Below are 20,162 nucleotides of genomic sequence, written 5' to 3'. Positions count from 1 at the left end.
CTCTCCCAAATACTCCAGCATCTGTTTTCACATCATCATGGGGATAGAGCAGCATGTAAGAGAAGCTTTTCAGCTTTTAAACTAATCAAACCCCATTTGCCCTCAACAATGTAATGACAGACTGAGCAACCTGGGTTTTCTGAGCATTGAAGCTAGAAATCATTTGACATGGATCGGTTCATACAACCCCTCCTTGAACCACCACCTTAACGTGGTGGAGTGGTTTGAGTGCTCAAATGATCCTAGAGGCTATGTTGTCTGGGGCCTAAATGCCCCTGGTAGGGTCTCCCATGGCAAACAGGCTCTAGGTGATGGGTCAGACAAAGAGTGGTTCAAGAATCCCTCATGAGGACCAAAATATCGAGGCACGTGACGTCGCCCGGTACGGCGGAGCCGGGGTCCCACCCTGGAGCCAGGCCTGGGGTTGGAACTCGTCGGAGAGGGCCTGGTGGCCGGGTTGCTCCTCGCGGGATCCGGCCGGGCCAAGCCCAAACGAGAGATGCGAGGCCATCCCCCAGTGGGCCCACTACCTGCAGGGGGAACCGTGAGGGACCGGTGCAAAGAGGATTGGGTGGCGGACGAAGGTGGAGACCTCAGCGGCCCGATCCCTGGATGCTTAGGCTGGCTCTAGGGACGTGGAATGTCACCTCGCTGGGGGGGAAGGAGCCTGAGCTGGTGCGGGAGGTCGAGAGATATCGACTAGAAATAGTCGGGCTCTCCTCCACGCACAGCGTGGGCTCTGGAACCCATCTCCTTGAGAGGGTTTGGACTCTCTTCTACTCTGGAGTGGCCAACGGGGAGAGGCGGCGGGCTGTTGTGGGTTTGCTTGTTGCCCCCCAGCTCAGCCGTCTCGTGTTGGGGTTTACCCCAGTGGATGAGAGGGTTGTATCCCTGCGCCTTCGGGTTGGGGAGAGGTCTCTGACTATCATTTCAGCCTACGGGCCGAGTGGTAGTGCAGAGTACCCGGCCTTCTTGGCGTCCCTGTCGGGGGTGTTGGATAATGCCCCTCCCGGGGAATCCATTATTCTGCTGGGGGACTTCAACGCCCACGTGGGGAATGACAATGACACCTGGAGAGGCGTGATCGGGAGGAATGGCACCCCGATCTGAATCCAAGTGGTGTTTTGTTATTGGACTTCTGTGCTAGTCACGGATTGTCCATAACGAACACCATGTTCAAACATAAGGGTGTCCATCAGTGCACTTGGCACCAGGACACCCTAGGCAGGAGGTCGATGATCGACTTTGTTGTCGTATCGTCAGACCTTCGGCCGCATGTTTTGGACACTCGGGTGAAGAGAGGGGCTGAGCTGTCCACTGATCACCACCTGGTAGTGAGTTGGATCCGCTGGAGGAGGAGAAAGCCGGACAGACTTGGCAGGCCCAAGCGCATAGTGAGGGTCTGCTAGGAACGCCTGGCGGAGCCCTCGGCCAGGGATGTATTCAACTCCCCCACCTCCGGGAGAGCTTCGACCAGATCCCGGGGGATGTTGGAGACATAGAGTCCGGGTGGACCATGTTCTCCACATCTATTGTCGATGCTGCTGCCCGTAGCTGCGGCCGTAAGGTCTGCGGTGCCTGTCGCGGTGGCAATCCCAGAACCCAGTGGTGGACAACAGCAGTAAGGGATGCTGTCAAGCTGAAGAAGGAGTCCTATCGGCTGTGGCTGGCTTGTGGGACTCCTGAGGCGGCTGACGGGTACCATGAGGCCAAGCGTGCTGCGGCCCGGGCTGTGACAGAGGCAAAAACTCGGGCCTGGGAGGAGTTCGGTGAGGCCATGGAGAAGGACTACCGGTTGGCCTCGAAGCGATTCTGGCAAACCGTCCGGCGCCTCAGGAGGGGGAAGCAGTGCTTCGCCAACACTGTTTATAGTGGGAGTGGGAGACTGCTGACCTCGACTGAGGACATTATCGGGCGGTGGAAGGAGTACTTCGAGGATCTCCTCAATCCTTCCATCACGCATTCCCTGGTGGAAACAGAGGCTGGGGACTCGGGGTTGGACTCTTTCATCACCCAGGCTGAAGTCACCGAGGTGGTTAAAAAGCTCCGCGGTGGCAAGGCTTCGGGGGTGAATGAGATCCGCCCTGAGTACCTCAAGTTTCTGGATGTTGTAGGGCTGTCATGGTTGACACGCCAGTTCAACATTGTGTGGCGGTCGGGGACAGTGCCTCTGGACTGGCAGACTGGAGTGGTGGTCCCCCTTCATAAGAAGGGGGACCGGAGGGTGTGTTCCAACTACAGGGGGATCACACTCCTCAGCCTCCCTGGTAAGGCCTACGCCAGGGTATTGGAGAGGAGAGTCCGGCCGATAGTCGAACCTCGGCTTCAGGAGGAGCAGTGTGGTTTTCGTCCCGGTCGTGGAACACTGGATCAGCTCTATACCGTCTACAGGGTGCTTGAGGGTTCATGGGAGTTTGCCCAACTGGTTCACATGCATTCGACTGTGTCCCTTGTGATGCCCTGTGGGGGTGCTCCAGGAGTATGGAATCGGGGGCCCTTTATTAGGGGCCATCCGGTCCTTGTACGAGCGGAGCAGGAGTTTGGTCCGCATTGCCGGCACCAAGTCGGACGTGTTCCCGGTGCATGTTGGACTCCGGCAGGGCTGCCCTTTGTCACCGGTCCTATTCATAACTTTTATGGACAGGATTTCTAGATGCAGCCAAGGGCTGGAGGGGGTCTGGTTTGGGGACCAGTGGATTTCGTCTCTTCTTTTTGCGGATGACGTGGTCCTGCTGTCCCCCTGTAGCCAAGACCTACAGCATGCGGTGTGGCAGTTCGCAGCCGAGTGTGAAGCGGCTGGGATGAGGATCAGCTCCTCCAAGTCTGAGGCCATGGTACTCGACCGGAAAAGGGTGGCTTGTCCTCTTTAGGTTGGAGGGGAGTTCCTGTGTCACGTTGAGGAGTTTAAGTATCTTGGGGTCTTGTTCACGAGTGAGGGAAGAATGGAGCGGGAAATCCACAGACGGATCGGTGCGGCTGCCACAATAATGGGGGCGCTGTGCCGGTCCGTTGTGGTGAAGAGAGAGCTGAGCCGAAAAGCAAAGCTCTCAATTTACCGGTCGGTCTACGTTCCTACCCTCACCTATGGCCATGAACTTTGGGTCATGACCGAAAGAACGAGATCCCGGATACAAGCGGCTGAAATGAGGTTCCTCCGTAGGGTGGCCGGGCACTCCCTTAGAGATAGGGTGAGGAGCTCGGCCATCCGGGAGGGGCTCGGAGTAGAGCCGCTGCTCCTCCACATCGAGAGGAGCCAGTTGAGGTGGCTCGGGCATCTATACCGGATGCCTCCTGGACGCCTTCCTCGGGAGGTGTTCCAGGCACGTCCCATCGGGAGGAGGCCCAGGGGACGGCCCAGGACACGCTGGAGGGACTATGTCTCTCGGCTGGCCTGGGAACGCCTTGGGCTCCCTCTGGAGGAGCTGGAGGAGGTGTCTGGAGAGAGGGACGTCTGGGCGTCTCTGCTGAGTCTGCTGCCCACGCGACCCGGTCCCGGATAAGCGGAAGACGACGAGTACGAGTACGAGTACGGATCATACAACTTTATTCAAGCATTCACCAAAACAGGACAATTTATCTCTTTTGAGATAAATAAAAGCATAGCCTGTTGTTATAATAGTTAATATGAAAACACTGTAGCAGGAGAAACACTTTGGTCACTGCAAGACTAATAACATTTTTTTTTAATTGGTTTATGCCACATTTAGATATGCATATTTTGTTACAAGTACCTGGATTCAATTTTGAATCCATGTATATTAATGATTCAGCTGTTTTCTATACCTGCTAATTCCTGTTTGGGGTTATGGAGCAGGAAAAGATTGGCTTATGTATTGTATTTTGTTCATAAAGGTTCTTCCTGTCTTGGCCACGCCCCAGTTGCTTAGGTTCCCATCTTGGCCACCCAGTAAAAATCTTCTCTCTAAGCCACTGTAGATAGGAAGAGCTTTTGATTTGTTTTTAGTGATAAAGTAGTCAGAAAACGTATTTATTAGGGTTATTGTCTCTGTAAGAGGGGGTTTTGCATTGTTTTTTTTGTTTTTTTTATTAAAGATGCACAATATTGGGAAAACATGTAATAGTGATATCCTTCTGGAACCTGTGATTAATGCAGTTTCCTAACTATTTTGTACCAATGTATCATTCCTTACAATTTTCTGCATCGTTTATCACCTTGTTCAGATAGATGTGGCAACAAAGACAGTAAAAGCCCATTCAACTGGCCAAATACAGGTCCTTCTCAAAAAATTAGCATATTGTGATAAAGTTCATTATTTTCCATAATGTCATGATGCAAATTTAACATTCATATATTTTAGATTCATTGCACACTAACTGAAATATTTCAGGTCTTTTATTGTCTTAATACAGATTATTTTGGCATACAGCTCATGAAAACCCAAAATTCCTATCTCACAAAATTAGCATATCATTAAAAGGATCTCTAAACGAGCTATGAACCTAATCATCTGAATCAACGAGTTAACTCAAAACACCTGCAAAAAATTCCTGAGGCCTTTAAAACTCCCAGCCTGGTTCATCACTCAAAACCCCAATCATGGGTAAGACTGCCGACCTGACTGCTGTCCAGAAGGCCACCATTGACACCCTCAAGCAAGAGGGTAAGACACAGAAAGAAATTTCTGAACGAATAGGCTGTTCCCAGAGTGCTGTATCAAGGCACCTCAGTTGGAAGTCTGTGGGAAGGAAAAAGTGTGGCAGAAAACGCTGCACAACGAGAAGAGGTGACCAGACCCTGAGGAAGATTGTGGAGAAGGGCCGATTCCAGACCTTGGGGGACCTGCGGAACCAGTGGACTGAGTCTGGAGTAGAAACATTCAGAGCCACCGTGCACAGGCGTGTGCAGGAAATGGGCTACAGGTGCCACATTCCCCAGACCTGGGCTACAGAGAAGCAGCACTGGACTGTTGCTCAGTGGTCCAAAGTACTTTTTTCGGATGAAAGCAAATTCTGCATGTCATTCGGAAATCAAGGTGCCAGAGTCTGGAAGAAGACTGGGGAGAAGGAAATGCCAAAATGCCAGAAGTCCAGTGTCAAGTACCCACAGTCAGTGATGGTCTGGGGTGCCGTGTCAGCTGCTGGTGTTGGTCCACTGTGTTTTATCAAGAGCAGGGTCAATGCAGCTAGCTATCAGGAGATTTTGGAGCACTTCATGCTTCCATCTGCTGAAAAGCTTTATGGAGATGAAGATTTCATTTTTCAGCACGACCTGGCACCTGCTCACAGTGCCAAAACCACTGGTAAATGGTTTACTGACCATGGTATCACTGTGCTCAATTGGCCTGCACACTCTCCTGACCTGAACCCCATAGAGAATCTGTGGGATATTGTGAAGAGAACGTTGAGAGACTCAAGACCCAACACTCTGGATGAGCTAAAGGCCGCTATTGAAGCATCCTGGGCCTCCATAACACCTCAGCAGTGCCACAGGCTGATTGCCTCCATGCCACGCTGCATTGAAGCAGTCATTTCTGCAAAAGGATTCCCGACCAAGTATTGAGTGCATAACTGTACATGATTATTTGAAGGTTGACGTTTTTTGTATTAAAAACACTTTTCTTTTATTGGTCGGATGAAATATGCTAATTTTGTGAGATAGGAATTTTGGGTTTTCATGAGCTGTATGCCAAAATCATCCGTATTAAGACAATAAAAGACCTGAAATATTTCAGTTAGTGTGCAATGAATCTAAAATATATGACTGTTAAATTTTCATCATGATATTATAGAAAATAATGAACTTTATCACAATATGCTAATTTTTTGAGAAGGACCTGTATATTATTTGCATGGAAAGCATGAATGCATGGAACGTGAACCATGTTACCTTACCAAAGATTGTACTGAAGTAGTGTTCTGTGATTGCAATTTTCCATACATTCATATAGCAATGAAAATTTGCTATGTTGCTATATTTTGCAGCTTTAGTTCTTATTCCAGAAGGTCAGGAAACGTGTTTGTTTAAAGAAAAACAAAGCAAAACAACACTAAAAATGGTAGGATTTTTTGCATTCACCTTTCAAATAACTATAATTTTCAATTTTGGCTTTATTTCCATTTGGTAATATTTAAACAGTGTGCCGTGGCAGGTAGGATCTTATTATTTTTAATATATGCAGAAGTCAGAGCCTGAACTTGTCCAATGAAAATAATTATGGTGAGCCAACAGAAGACATGTCATTAATTGTAGATAAAAGCTGTTTAAAAACTGTTTAATCTGCAGTAGCTAACTTTCTGAAACATGTACTAAAACCTCACAGTGATCTGCTAATATCATTTTCTACAGACCGCCATGCTCATTTTCAAAAACTTAAGACAATTTCCACAAGCTGCACTGAATTTAATGTTTGATTAGTTGGAACTGTGAAATGAACGCTGCTATGACAGATGCTCATTTGTATCTCCAATACAACATACTGACTTTGCATTAGGCTGTTTAATTGTAGATACTTAAATGGATCTGGAACATAAACATTCATTGCTAGCCCGTAACGTTTGTGTCAAGTAAATGAGAAGTCTTTCTATGGAAATGAGGGCTGCATATATGGGGATGAAAAGCACATTGGCAGAGTTTTTAGGAAATGTCTCTGTTTGAACCCAAGCAAGGTAAAACCTTTACTTTTTAGACTCCAGTAAAAACCACATCTTTAAACTCCATTCCTTGTAGGTCATCGTGGTATGAACAGCAATATATTTTCTTCAGCCTCTGTCCCAAAGCTCAAGATTAAGTCTAAACCTCTATCCTGGATTATCGCGTCTGGGACTTGTAATTGTAAATGATTCCACCTGATATGAAGGTCAAATGAAAAATAACACTTTATCGAGCAACACAGTACACCCCCACACATTTTTTTCCCCTTTTTCCAAGTTAAATATCACATTTGTCTTTAAAACCACAAGAGAGAAAGATTTAATCTTTCTGAAAACATTGACCAGAACCATAACAGACATTGTTTCAGGGAGGACCCGGGGACTAACCAGAGGACTTGATGAAGGAGTAACTGAGAATGGAGGTATACATGCTTTGGAGGCGATAACTAGATGAGTAATAGGTGGTTGATAAACAAGTGTGTGGAAGGGAACTGAGGGAAATTATTACGAGGAATGACTAATAAACTTTAGAGGGATAACAGGGAATGTGTAACTAAACAGAAACAGAGTAAGCACAGTTATTAACGGGAACATAAATCACAAGAATATACAGAAACAAAGCACCTCAAAAACTCCAAACCAAAATAACAAAAGCAAACCAAAGCTCCAAGGATTACAGCAGTTAGAGAGTGACTCCTATGGAAGCAAATCGTTTATGGAAGCAAATCGTTACCATATTTCAAATGAAAAAGCATTTTCAGAAATGCTTTTTCATTTTAAGAATGTGGCTGCATTGTTTGACTCATAAATTAAATTAGTTATCAATAATCCTATTTGCATTTGCATTTTCTTCTTCCAGACTGCTCATTCCTTCACTAAATTAAAATGAAAAAGAAAAAGACATTTGAGATTTATTTTTTAAAATATGCCCCAGCAAATAGATACCAGAATTCAATTTGAAATGTAAAATTTGAAAATGAAAAAGCATTTCCAGAAATGCTTTTTCATTTTAAGAATGTGACTGCGTTATTTGACCCATAAATAAAATCAGTAATCAATCATCCTATTTGCATTTGCATTTTCTTCTTCACGACTGCACATTTTATGCCATAATCAAAAAGAAAACAAAGCAGACATTGCTTTTTTGTTTTCGTGGTCTGCCCGCAAAGTACTGCCCAGAACTCGAAAATGAAAAAGCATTCCGAGCTGCGGGCGCAGCAGAGTGACGTCAGCAGCCGCTCTTCCTCAGCTCCCTGCTGACCGAGCTACCCATCTTGTTCAGTAGGGGGCGCTGTGCATGTCTGCATTGCATTACATTGCAAACGTGCCGAGAAATTGATTGAATTGCAGCAGGGCCGAGCTCAATTTGTGGCAGTGACAGGCAGAACTGGTAGTTCCGGTGGCAGGCTGTGGCATCCTTGTGGCAGACTTATGGCCTGGGACATCCAGCGTATTTTTAAGCATTTATATATATTTTGCTGTGAGTGACGATTCAGAATAGCCGCTCATGCTCTATAATAAACCGGCGGTTTGTGCAATAAATCGTCATCCTTTCAACACGTCACACAAACACATAGTGCTATTTATTTTCCATGTCAAGTAAATACAATCACCTTATGTTATGGGTCTAAAGCTGTTTATTAAATAATAATCAATAATGAAATCATTATTTAAAGGTAACAGGCTATAACAATAATGACATCCCATTTGCCGATAATCAGCATCAGCTTCCACAAAAACAGCGGCAACCGCATTGGCAAGCTTTTACGGCCGGTCTGGCACCTACTGGCATCCTCGCGGAATCCCGTGCCACGGTGCGGCAAGCTGTGGCAGTTCCGGTGCCACCGAAACTACCAGTTCTGCCTGCCACTGCCACAAATTGAGCTCGGCCCTGCGGCAATTCAATCAATTTCTCGGCCCGTTTGCAATGTAATGCACTGCAGACGTGCACAGCACCTCCCACCGAACAAGATGGGTAGCTCGGTCAGCAGGGAGCTGAGGAAGAGCGGCTGCTGACGTCACTCTTCTGCGCCCGCAGCTCGGAATGCTTTTCGTTTTCGAGTTCTGGGCAGTACTTTGTGGGCAGACCACGAAAACGAAAAAGCAATGTCTGCTTTGTTTTCTTTTTGATTATGGCATAAAATGTGCAGTCGTGAAGAAGAAAATGCAAATGCAAATAGGATGATTGATTACTGATTTTATTTATGGGTCAAATAACGCAGCCACATTCTTAAAATGAAAAAGCATTTCTGGAAATGCTTTTTCATTTTCAAATTTTACATTTCAAATTGAATTCTGGTATCCATTTGCTGGGGCATATTTTAAAAAATAAATCTCAAATGTCTTTTTCTTTTTCATTTTAATTAAGTGAAAGAATGAGCAGTGTTGAAGAAGAAAATTAAAATGCAAATAGGATGATTGATTACTAATTTCATTTATGAGTCAAACAATGCAGCCACATTCTTAAAATGAAAAAGCATTTCTGAAAATGCTTTTTCATTTTAAATATGGTAACGATTTGCTTCCATAGACTCCAAGATGCCACTCTTTGATACAGTTATCAAACAGTGAACTTTACAGATGCTGTCACAGTTTCAGTTAGTTTACAACGTTTTATGTATTGCTCTTAGTGTAGATATGGACTTGTTCTACCCCGTAGCTATTTTTTGTAGTTACGTCCTAATTTACAAAGATTAACACACGTGCGAGAAATAACCCGTGTCATATCATACTCAAAGGAAAGTGAAGTCAAGATTTAACATGACTAAATAAAATAAAAGTTTCTAAAATCTTTAATCAAATTAGAATGAGGATAAATTACAAAGATTATTTGGTTCTATTCATTCTAAAAGGTTAGTAATACCAAAAACTACCAATAATTGCTGAATAAAAGCTCTATTCGTGTTAAATACAGAACCAGAGGAGGACCGCTGCACTTTTCTGCAACATTATCTGAAAGCCATAGTATCAAAGGAAACGAACAAAGAAAAATTAGGCTAACACAATTTTGAAGAACATAGGTTTTGTCATGCAGATGGCTGATGGATATAAGAGCCACGGTTATGTCATGTTGGGTGGAGTGTGTCGTGTTTGTTCACTGTATGTGCAGTGGGACTTATTGTGTGTTGACTGACATGGCCCGGGACGAGTGGGAGGACACAGAAGTCGATTAGTGAAAGAGTCTCTTGAGCGGCTTTGCCACTCTTATTTAAAACCAGAGGTTGCCCATGGTGACTTTCAACACTGTATTGCTCATGTCATGTCTTGGGAAGTCACAGTTATTGCATTAGTTGACACAGATTTCTTTAGTACTTACAGTTTCAGTTTTTTACTGTGACAAACAGGCCAACATGCAAACATAAGCAGATAATAAATATGCCATATCAATTATCTGTAATTGCAAAGGTTGACCAATAATTACACAGTCCATATGTTTAGAGGAGGAAGTGCTGGAAATTGAGCACTGAACATCATTCTTGTTAATTCTGGTAATGAAACCATGACCTAGAAATAATAAGCACAGATGTTTATATTATTTATTATGTACAGGTCCTTCTCAAAATATTAGCATATTGTGATAAAGTTCATTATTTTCCATAATGTCATGATGAAAATTTAACATTCATATATTTTAGATTCATTGCACACTAACTGAAATATTTCAGGTCTTTTATTGTCTTAATACGGATGATTTTGGCATACAGCTCATGAAAACCCAAAATTCCTATCTCACAAAATTAGCATATCATTAAAAGGGTCTCTAAACGAGCTATGAACCTAATCATCTGAATCAACGAGTTAACTCTAAACACCTGCAAAAGATTCCTGAGGCCTTTAAAACTCCCAGCCTGGTTCATCACTCAAAACCCCAATCATGGGTAAGACTGCCGACCTGACTGCTGTCCAGAAGGCCACTATTGACACTCTCAAGCAAGAGGGTAAGACACAGAAAGAAATTTCTGAACGAATAGGCTGTTCCCAGAGTGCTGTATCAAGGCACCTCAGTGGGAAGTCTGTGGGAAGGAAAAAGTGTGGCAGAAAACGCTGCACAACTAGAAGAGGTGACCGGACCCTGAGGAAGATTGTGGAGAAGGGCCGATTCCAGACCTTGGGGGACCTGCGGAAGCAGTGGACTGAGTCTGGAGTAGAAACATCCAGAGCCACCGTGCACAGGCGTGTGCAGGAAATGGGCTACAGGTGCCGCATTCCCCAGGTCAAGCCACGTTTGAACCAGAAACAGCAGCAGAAGCGCCTGACCTGGGCTACAGAGAAGCAGCACTGGACTGTTGCTCAGTGGTCCAAAGTACTTTTTTTCGGATGAAAGCAAATTCTGCATGTCATTCGGAAATCAAGGTGCCAGAGTCTGGAGGAAGACTGGGGAGAAGGAAATGCCAAAATGTCAGAAGTCCAGTGTCAAGTACCCACAGTCAGTGATGGTCTGGGGTGCCGTGTCAGCTGCTGGTGTTGGTCCACTGTGTTTTGTCAAGGGCAGGGTCAATGCAGCTAGCTATCAGGAGATTTTGGAGCACTTCATGCTTCCATCTGCTGAAAAGCTTTATGGAGATGAAGATTTCATTTTTCAGCACGACCTGGCACCTGCTCACAGTGCCAAAACCACTGGTAAATGGTTTACTGACCATGGTATCACTGTGCTCAATTGGCCTGCCAACTCTCCTGACCTGAACCCCATAGAGAATCTGTGGGATATTGTGAAGAGAACGTTGAGAGACTCAAGACCCAACACTCTGGATGAGCTAAAGGCCGCTATCGAAGCATCCTGGGCCTCCATAAGACCTCAGCAGTGCCACAGGCTGATTGCCTCCATGCCACGCCGCATTGAAGCAGTCATTTCTGCAAAAGGATTCCCGACCAAGTATTGAGTGCATAACTGTACATGATTATTTGAAGGTTGACGTTTTTTGTATTAAAAACACTTTTCTTTTATTGGTCGGATGAAATATGCTAATTTTGTGAGATAGGAATTTTGGGTTTTCATGAGCTGTATGCCAAAATCATCCGTATTAAGACAATAAAAGACCTGAAATATTTCAGTTAGTGTGCAATGAATCTAAAATATGTGAATGTTAAATTTTCATCATTACATTATGGAAAATAATGAACTTTATCACAATATGCTAATATTTTGAGAAGGACCTGTATAAAATGGTTAAACAGGACAGTCTCTTTCTAATCTTTGATTGCAGGAAAATGCATCAGATCATTCGGAGAAAGTTAAGAAAAAGCACATTTTTGGGCCTTTGATGTTTGTAAAGTTAACCAAAAATTACCTTGTTGTGTAAAAAGAGGCAAGCTTTGACATCTAATGCTGAATACAATTACAAAATCCCACACATTCATCACTGCCCTTACACCCACCCTTTGACACTTACCCTTGCCAGTCCATCACAGGTCAACGGAGAGGACAAACAGCCATGCATGAAAACACAATTTAGAGACCAATTAACCTAACAGTCATGATTTTGGACTGGATGAGGAAGCCGGATTACCCATCTATGCACGGGGAGAATATGCACGGCAAGAGTGTAAACCACTGCTACCCCATACATTGTTATCCATTGCAGCTACATTTTGTTTTGTTTCAACGGATTCAGTGATGGTTAAATGTGAAGCATGAGGCTTGTTATTTACTCCAAAGTCTGATCTATTGGTTTGACCTTTGATATCGGCCTGCCATGCCATTTACCACCGGTATGATTGAAAGGCCTCCAAGAAACGCAGAAATGAAAATCACAAAATACTGCACTAAAATTGGGCTTTTGTTGAATATTTTATTTTGCTATTAAATGAGATCAAGGTTGTATTTTATTTGAAATTGAAAAAATGTTTTTCTGGGAAATGGTAAAGAAATTAGCAGGAAGGACTAAAAGACAGGAATCAAGACAAAATATCCTAATCATATTGATGCATCATTGAAATCAAAAGCGTTTTCATCTCCGTCTCCGTCATCCAAATATTACTGTTAATAACGCGACTTGGAAAAGAAATGTTTTGCCAAAGTGGCTTACATGATGTGACTATGCGTCAAAAATAACTAAAATACCATCAGATATCTGGAGTTGGAAAGGAAAACTCACCAAAAGATGGAGGGAAGATCTGTGTGGTTTCCCCTATAAACTTGTAATCAGAACAGAAAACTCATACCAACATTCTGGATCTCAACTGGCATCTTATTCAAGAGCAATTAGGATCAACAGCATGTTGTTGCAGTTTAAAATAAAACAGGTCACAACATAAACAGACTTATATGGGGAAAAAAACACACTCACAAGTGATTGAAAGTGAACAGAGAAATGAGTCGATTTCAAGACACCAATGTGAAGTGAAAACCAACAAATCAGCTTATGTTTTTGAAGGAACACATAAAATGTTCTTTAAATGTAAAGAAAAACTCTGCTAAGAATGTCTGTTTTGTAATGAAGGTTCACTTCATCCTTTTAATCATATATTTTCTTGTGCAACTGTAAAAAAGATAAGATTTGCTTTAACGGTCAAGGCTTTCAAACTGAGCTCTAAAGTCATCCCTCAAACATTCTAACGTATTACATTTAATATAAAAAAGAAAAAAAAAAAAAAAAGAGTAAAAAAGCTAAGCTGTATGAAACCATCATAACTAGTAACACACGGGAACTAAATATATTTTAATAATCTTAGCAACATCTTGTGATGTGCTAGAATTTCTGATCTCCAGCATTATAAGCTTTGATGTGTGGCTGCTACATTCATCTGATTATGATTTGTCTTTAAAGAAGACCAATAACTGGCCATCCCAGAATTCTGACCGGCCCATAAAACAAGAACACATTTTGGACCTATCCAAAATATTTTTTTCACCTTTTGATTATCAACTCTCAAGTCAAATAAACCATTTACGTACATTTTAAAAGCACTTTCGTGTGGAATTTTGTCTTCTGTAATTGTTAAAAGAATCAGTTTAATAATCAGAATTTTCATATGATTGCACAAAATGCACTAAAGTTGTGGTTCTTAGCATGGTTGGAACACTGTTACTGAAACCTATTGATGACAGAAGTGGAAGAGTCAGATGACGAAGAGGAAATTGCATCATTAAAGCAATATCTAACAACATTGGTAGACCAAAGGGCAGTCTTCCTTTTTTTCTGAATTTTTCAGCCCTTAAAAGGGTTTCGCTCTAACCAACACAACCCATTATATCAGAACAAGAAAATTTTTTACTTTTTTTAAAAATTTAATAATAACTAAACTTAACATTAATTCCTGAAAAAAGCTACAATAAGCATCAATTTCCAACCCAGTTACTGTAATTCTAACATTACTGTTATGATCTGCAATCCAAAGTAGCATATCCATTTAGCCCTGTTAATACCATGGCTCTAATTCCAACCCTGTTAATCTTTCATTTGTATTAAATTGTTATTAAATGACTTTCTAAACTCATGGAGGATTTGACCTAACGTTCTTTAAATAGTTTGAGTAACTTGATGCATAATGTTTTGACCAAATATATGATAATCAATACTAAAATATGTAAATAAATGAATTAATACAGCATGACTCATAAAGGGTTGAGCAAACTAGAATACAAAAATTTGTTTAAATGAATGTAAAAGCCAATGTAGCCTCCCAATTTCACAGAAATTCTGAAAGTGTTCCTTGCAATGGACAAGTTGTTTTTGCTCTCATGAACTTGGCAGCAGAGATCTTCAGCAGCCCTCATATGTCCTATCAACTGCAGCATCTGTACATATTAGCTGGAAAAAGCTCTCCCCATATGAGGTGTCATCAACAAGAAGCAAGAACTCCAAAATAAGGAGCGTGAACAGATCTTAATTCAAGTCCAATATGACATTTTATTCAATAAAATGGAATGTGATGTTTTCTTTCTCTTTTCTTAATGATTTGTCAAACATTTTTGTTTAACATTTATTTTTTGGGTTTTTGCGTGTATGTTCCTGTCAATAACTGTATTCCTAAAAGGGTTGCTCACAAAACAAATGTCACATCTTATAAAGTGTACCTCTGACATTTGACCTGGATGAATCAAATTATTTGATTGCCTATTAAATGGTTTTCCTAAATAAATGACAGACAACTATTAAATAAAGGGATGATTTTTGAAAATTTTAGATGCCTGACCTGTCCTCTTTAATTAAAGACCCAATAAACAGCAATCAAAACCTTTTCTTTATGCCATGCTGCTGTAAATGTTCCTCCGCCAATTTGTCCCTCGCTACTTTCATTTCATACCTGTAAAGATAATATTTCATTTACATGTATTTCTCTTTGCATTTAGGCATTTACGATATTAGAAAAACAAGAAACTGCGATGTTGTTAAAGATTGTCAGATAGTATTCCAGTCAACCAGCATTTACTGCACTCGTCTTTCTCTTATCCAACATAACAACAATCCCCAACACGCTACTTGAGCCGTTGCATCTTGGTCACTAAAATCTATATCCAGTGACTAAGTCAATTCTGTCAACACACATGTACAAATTGTTCTTTTTATCTTTATTTTCATCTAAAGTTTCTGTATTCAAAAGTAGTGTCCATTTGACTTTGGTGTAAAAATGAAGTCATATTCCTTGTTTGCGCACACAAACTTGGCCAATAAACCTGATTCTGAGTTTGCCTAAATATCTAACTTATCAGAAGCTTAAAGGATGGACAATATGAAATATTCTGTGGCATACAAAGAGACCAAAACTGCAAAATATGAAATGGATAAGAGACGAAATGATCCGGAGTCCTATGTTTAAACATAGTTCTAAAGACAAAATTAACTTTTTAAATTGTGTTTAACATCTTATCTAATGAATTAGCTGACAGGTCCGAGAACAGTGACCCTTAAATCTAACATCTTCCATGACAGACAGAGGTTGAACACTCACTAAGAAAAAAATAACAACAGCAACTTTGCTTTAATTAAAATTATTGTGATTTTTTAAATAGCTAACTTTTATTTCCACAGTAAAATATTTCACACTAAAGAGCATTGCTGTTAGCAAAACCTGTTAGCACTTAAGGTGTGGCTCATTCAATTACTGAATGAAAAGATAGAATGTTTGAGTTTCCGATCAGCCGATCACCTTTTAGGGCCAGTGGAGCTAAAAACTGCTCTTTACCAGTCACCAGCTGATTTTTTTCAGTGCATGTCTACTTACAACCTCTATTTTTTTGCACATTAACAGATGTCTTAAAGATTGCAGAGAAGAGCATTAAATAAACTAAAAAACACCAGATGATAAGGAAAGCAGCTTTTGATGACTTCTACTACAGCAAGTGTACAACCCAGTTTTCTGAATTGTCTCTTGAAAGTTGAAGTGTGAATCAGTGCAAGTGAACAAACCTGCTTCTTCCCTTAAATGACAAGGTTTTATCTTTTCTTATCGTCACATACTTTCTTACTGCTCACTGAATTCTTCACTCAAACCCAAAATTGCAATCAGTGTAAGAAAACATGAGTTCCTATCCTTGAAGTGTCTTTTTATTTCTTTAGCAAACCACTTATTAAATTATCCTCTGCAAGAGCCCCTGTTGAGTTTTTAGTGTGTAATGTACTTTTCCCTCCAAAAACGAACATCATTAAAGTGCATTTTAAAAACAATTACCACAGATTTCCTGCAATTATTCTAAAGGATTCTGTGGTAAATGAAGCTTAACCTGCCACGCCTGGCCTAATAAACCCAATACCTTGGTGTATGAGGAGCTTTTGGTAACATTTGGGTGTATTAATTATTGAGCTACATAAGAAATATATTTTGTTGTTGTAATGTGGCATCACTGAGAGTCATGCATGAATATATTTAAAAAGCTTACAGAGCTGTAGAAATTGTTGCTTTGATTTTGCTTGCATGCTTAACACATTAATCTCACATCTAAAACTTGCCTTCAGCTATTAGATTGTAAATCCACCAAGACAAAAAAAATCATTAAAACTGTACTAAGATGTAGATGGAAAGTAGCTTCACTGCTTGACACGACACCACCTAAAGATTTCATCCCTTTAGAGGTGAAAGAAAAAAAGACAACTGTGTTCTTTCTAAAATGTATTTCATGCGATGCTGAATTCTGTATTGATGGTGGAATTTGATCTGCATCGTGTCAATGATAACCCTCAAAGAGACATTTTCCAGCAATGTAGCCAGTCAGGTGTGATACACCTTACTTACGGTCACTGCAGAAAGGTCCTCCGTAGGTGGTCATGGTGCAATCGCAAGAGAAGCCCTCCCACAGCTGCAGACACACACCTTGGTGGTAGCAGGAGTCCTCCGTGCAGGTTGTGCTGGGGCCTGCAGGACATTTCACAGCAGTTTAAGCAAGGGCTTTTTACTTCACTATATGCATCTTTGCTTTTATTCAAGAGGAGTGAATGAAACAAAAGTAAGCCTTAATAAAGAAACACACCCAACCACCTAGCTTGATATCCAGCAATCTTGATACCCATTTAGGTGAAAGGAAAACCATACATGGTTTTCAAATGTCTAACAAATAAAAATTGAGTGTGGCATGCATTGGTGTTCAACCCACCTTCAATCAATAATTTGTACTTTACACTAGATTTTATTTAGGGTTATCAGAGTAAATTGATCTTAAAACAAATGCATACCACATTTTTCAGATTTTCATTTCTGTGTTTTGCTTCAGCTCCTGTGTTCATTCGGTTTTTACTAGTAACCTTTGCTCAGTTTTCCCTGATTGGCTTCTTCCCCAGCTGCGCCACATTTCCCTGATTATTACACCTGGTTCTCATCACCACCCCTAAACTCTCCCAGCATTTTAAAAGCCTCTCAGACATCTCACCTCCTAACCTGATTATCATATTACCTTATCTGCTTTATTAGTTTCTTCCATGTCCATCTTCCTGTGCCCCTGGTGTTTTCCTTGTGACATTTCCTTTAACAACCAACTGATCTCTCCCAACCGGGGATGACACTTGCCTCAATGCATTTGGGTCAAAACTACTAAACACAACTCCTAAATGATTTAGAGGCGTGCAAAAACGTGCAACATTAGGCGAACACAAATACAAATATATACTGTTCAAGTCTGACAGTCAATCATTCCATGAATGGTATGCAGCTGTTACAAGGATTGCACACGCTCTTTGTAAATATTTGCTGAAGAATGCTGAGGAAAAGGGTAAGACTGAGGCACTTTGTTGTGTTTTTTTGTAGCTTTCATAGTATATTAGACCGTTTTTAAAGATTTGATGTTGGACTGAAAATAACATAACAAAAAAGAAATAAAGAAATAAGTAAAAATCCCCTCATGGATAAACACAGTTTTTCTAACAAAGCAGTGCAGCTTTTCTTGTTCTTGTAATAACTACCTAGGGAGATATTTTTTCTTATATTATAGACTTCGTAGAAACCTTTAGATTGCTGAGAGCTTTCTTGCTTGGGCTCAACAAATGCAAATATCTGGACTGCAGAAAAATATTATTCTATTTTGCTGCAACAGTAAAGTAAAATAATTCACAAAATTTTGTTTATGGCCAAGTTTATGGAGCATTCAAGACATCTGTTTAATACCATAACAAATAGGAAATAATCAGCTCGCAGTAAGCAGACTCCAGTATTTCCTGGTTTCATCTGTAGTATATCAAGTTGGAAAACCAGAAAACCGGTTAAAGAAATGATTTAAATTTCTTTTGCTCTTACCTCCACAGCCACGTTCCACCTCTCCCACTTTGTTAAGGGCATCTGCCAGGAGGTCAGGGAGCCTTCCATTTAAGTCTACAGAAGCCAGGCAGCCCTTGTATCCTTCCCGAGAAGCTATTAACCTGGGAAGGCTGCTGTACATGCTCTTTCCAACACCCCCGATGTACAGCTCCCCTGGAAAACACACAAGTTAAAAGAGAGAAAACCTCTTTAACAAACTTAAATGTCAGAATAAACATGTAAATAGTTTCATTTTGATTCCATGTAAAAAGCGGCAGATACTGAATGTCTGTACTGCTGTCAAGTGCTGGAGTAACTTTTACCTTTTAAGTCCAGGTTGCGGGCTCCATTGGTGTGCTGGGTCACAGTGCGGGAATCAATCTTAAGTACGTGCACATTGTTGTTGTCCCGCGAAATCACAACATTGTGCCACTGGTTGTCATTGAGAGGCTTGTCAGAGTTTCCCTTCATTAGTGACGGTCCATTGCCCAAGTCGAACACATAATGAATGTACCTATAACACGACACATTTGTTCAAGATCTGTATTTTTACCTTCTAGTTTTCTATTTCCTTTCATAACATATGCCATATATAATTCACCACTGGTGCTACTTGGCAATAACTGTGTTTTGCTGCTATTCAAATGTGATTTCAACATGATTTCATTGCAAATGAGTGTTTGACTTCAGACATACTCATCAGACAGATTTGGATAAAAACCTGATTATGTTAATAATCAAAGTTAAGAACCATTCATAAATGAGTTGCCACACATAATACCGAACAGCCGGAAAACCCTGACATAAGTATGTGAAGCCATATTTTTTTGTCTGTGCTGTCTTTGGGAGCTTCTGCTGCTGACTTCAGATCTAAAGAAGATCTGCTGACTAATTGCTTGCTGAGTGAGAGTCTGTGTTTGGCATTTCAGTAGGATGATACAAATGTTGCTTTGCTGGCACTGTTTCCATAGCCACTTTCTGATCTTTTCTAGGAAAATCTATCTTTAATTAAAAAGAAAAAGCTTTTAACATACAGGGGTTGGACAATGAAACTGAAACACCTGTCATTTTAGTGTGGGAGGTTTCATGGCTAAATTGGACCAGCCTGGTAGCCAGTCTTCATTGATTGCACATTGGACCAGTAAGAGCAGAGTGTGAAGGTTCAATTAGCAGGGTAAGAGCACAGTTTTGCTCAAAATATTGAAATGCACACCACATTATGGGTGACATACCAGAGTTCAAAAGAGGACAAATTGTTGGTGCACGTCTTGCTGGCGCATCTGTGACCAAGACAGCAAGTCTTTGTGATGTATCAAGAGCCACGGTATCCATGGTAATGTCAGCATACCACCAAGAAGGACAAACCACATCCAACAGGATTAACTGTGGACGCAAGAGGAAGCTGTCTGAAAGGGATGTTCGGGTGCTAACCTGGATTGTATCCAAAAAACATAAAACCACGGCTGCTCAAATCACAGCAGAATTAAATGTGCACCTCAACTCTCCTGTTTCCACCAGAACTGTCCGTCGGGAGCTCCACAGGGTCAATATACACGGCTGGGCTGCTATAGCCAAACCTTTGGTCACTCATGCCAATGCCAAACGTCGGTTTCAATGGTGCGAGGAGCACAAATCTTGGGCTGTGGACAATGTGAAACATGTATTGTTCTCTGATGAGTCCACCTTTACTGTTTTCCCCACATCCAGGAGAGTTACGGTGTGGAGAAGCCCCAAAGAAGCGTACCACCCAGACTGTTGCATGCCCAGAGTGAAGCATGGGGGTGGATCAGTGATGATTTGGGCTGCCATATCATGGCATTCCCTTGGCTCAATACTTGTGCTAGATGGGCGCGTCACTGCCAAGGACTACCGAACCATTCTTGAGG

At 41.7% G+C, this 20,162-nt stretch overlaps 1 protein-coding gene across 3 annotated transcripts in view; it reads right to left on the bottom strand.

Annotated features, from left to right (window-relative positions):
* The window catches only part of nrxn2a (neurexin 2a), a 251,685-nt gene that overhangs the window by 120,005 nt on the left and 111,518 nt on the right, over window positions 1–20,162 (bottom strand). For all 3 annotated transcript variants that reach the window (XM_047378533.1, XM_047378530.1, XM_047378531.1), the window contains 3 exons: window positions 18,600–18,790; window positions 18,277–18,450; window positions 16,786–16,905 (listed from right to left, as the gene is read on the bottom strand). In XM_047378533.1, coding sequence (XP_047234489.1) covers window positions 16,786–16,905; window positions 18,277–18,450; window positions 18,600–18,790 — 485 coding nt within the window. The remainder of the gene's footprint in view (window positions 1–16,785; window positions 16,906–18,276; window positions 18,451–18,599; window positions 18,791–20,162) is intronic.

The sequence above is a fragment of the Girardinichthys multiradiatus genome, chromosome 11, assembly GCF_021462225.1.
Source record: "Girardinichthys multiradiatus isolate DD_20200921_A chromosome 11, DD_fGirMul_XY1, whole genome shotgun sequence".
In the NCBI taxonomy this organism is placed as follows: Eukaryota; Metazoa; Chordata; class Actinopteri; order Cyprinodontiformes; family Goodeidae; genus Girardinichthys; species Girardinichthys multiradiatus.
Note: the sequence above shows the minus strand (reverse complement) of the source record. Positions and strands in the feature narration are given on the sequence as shown.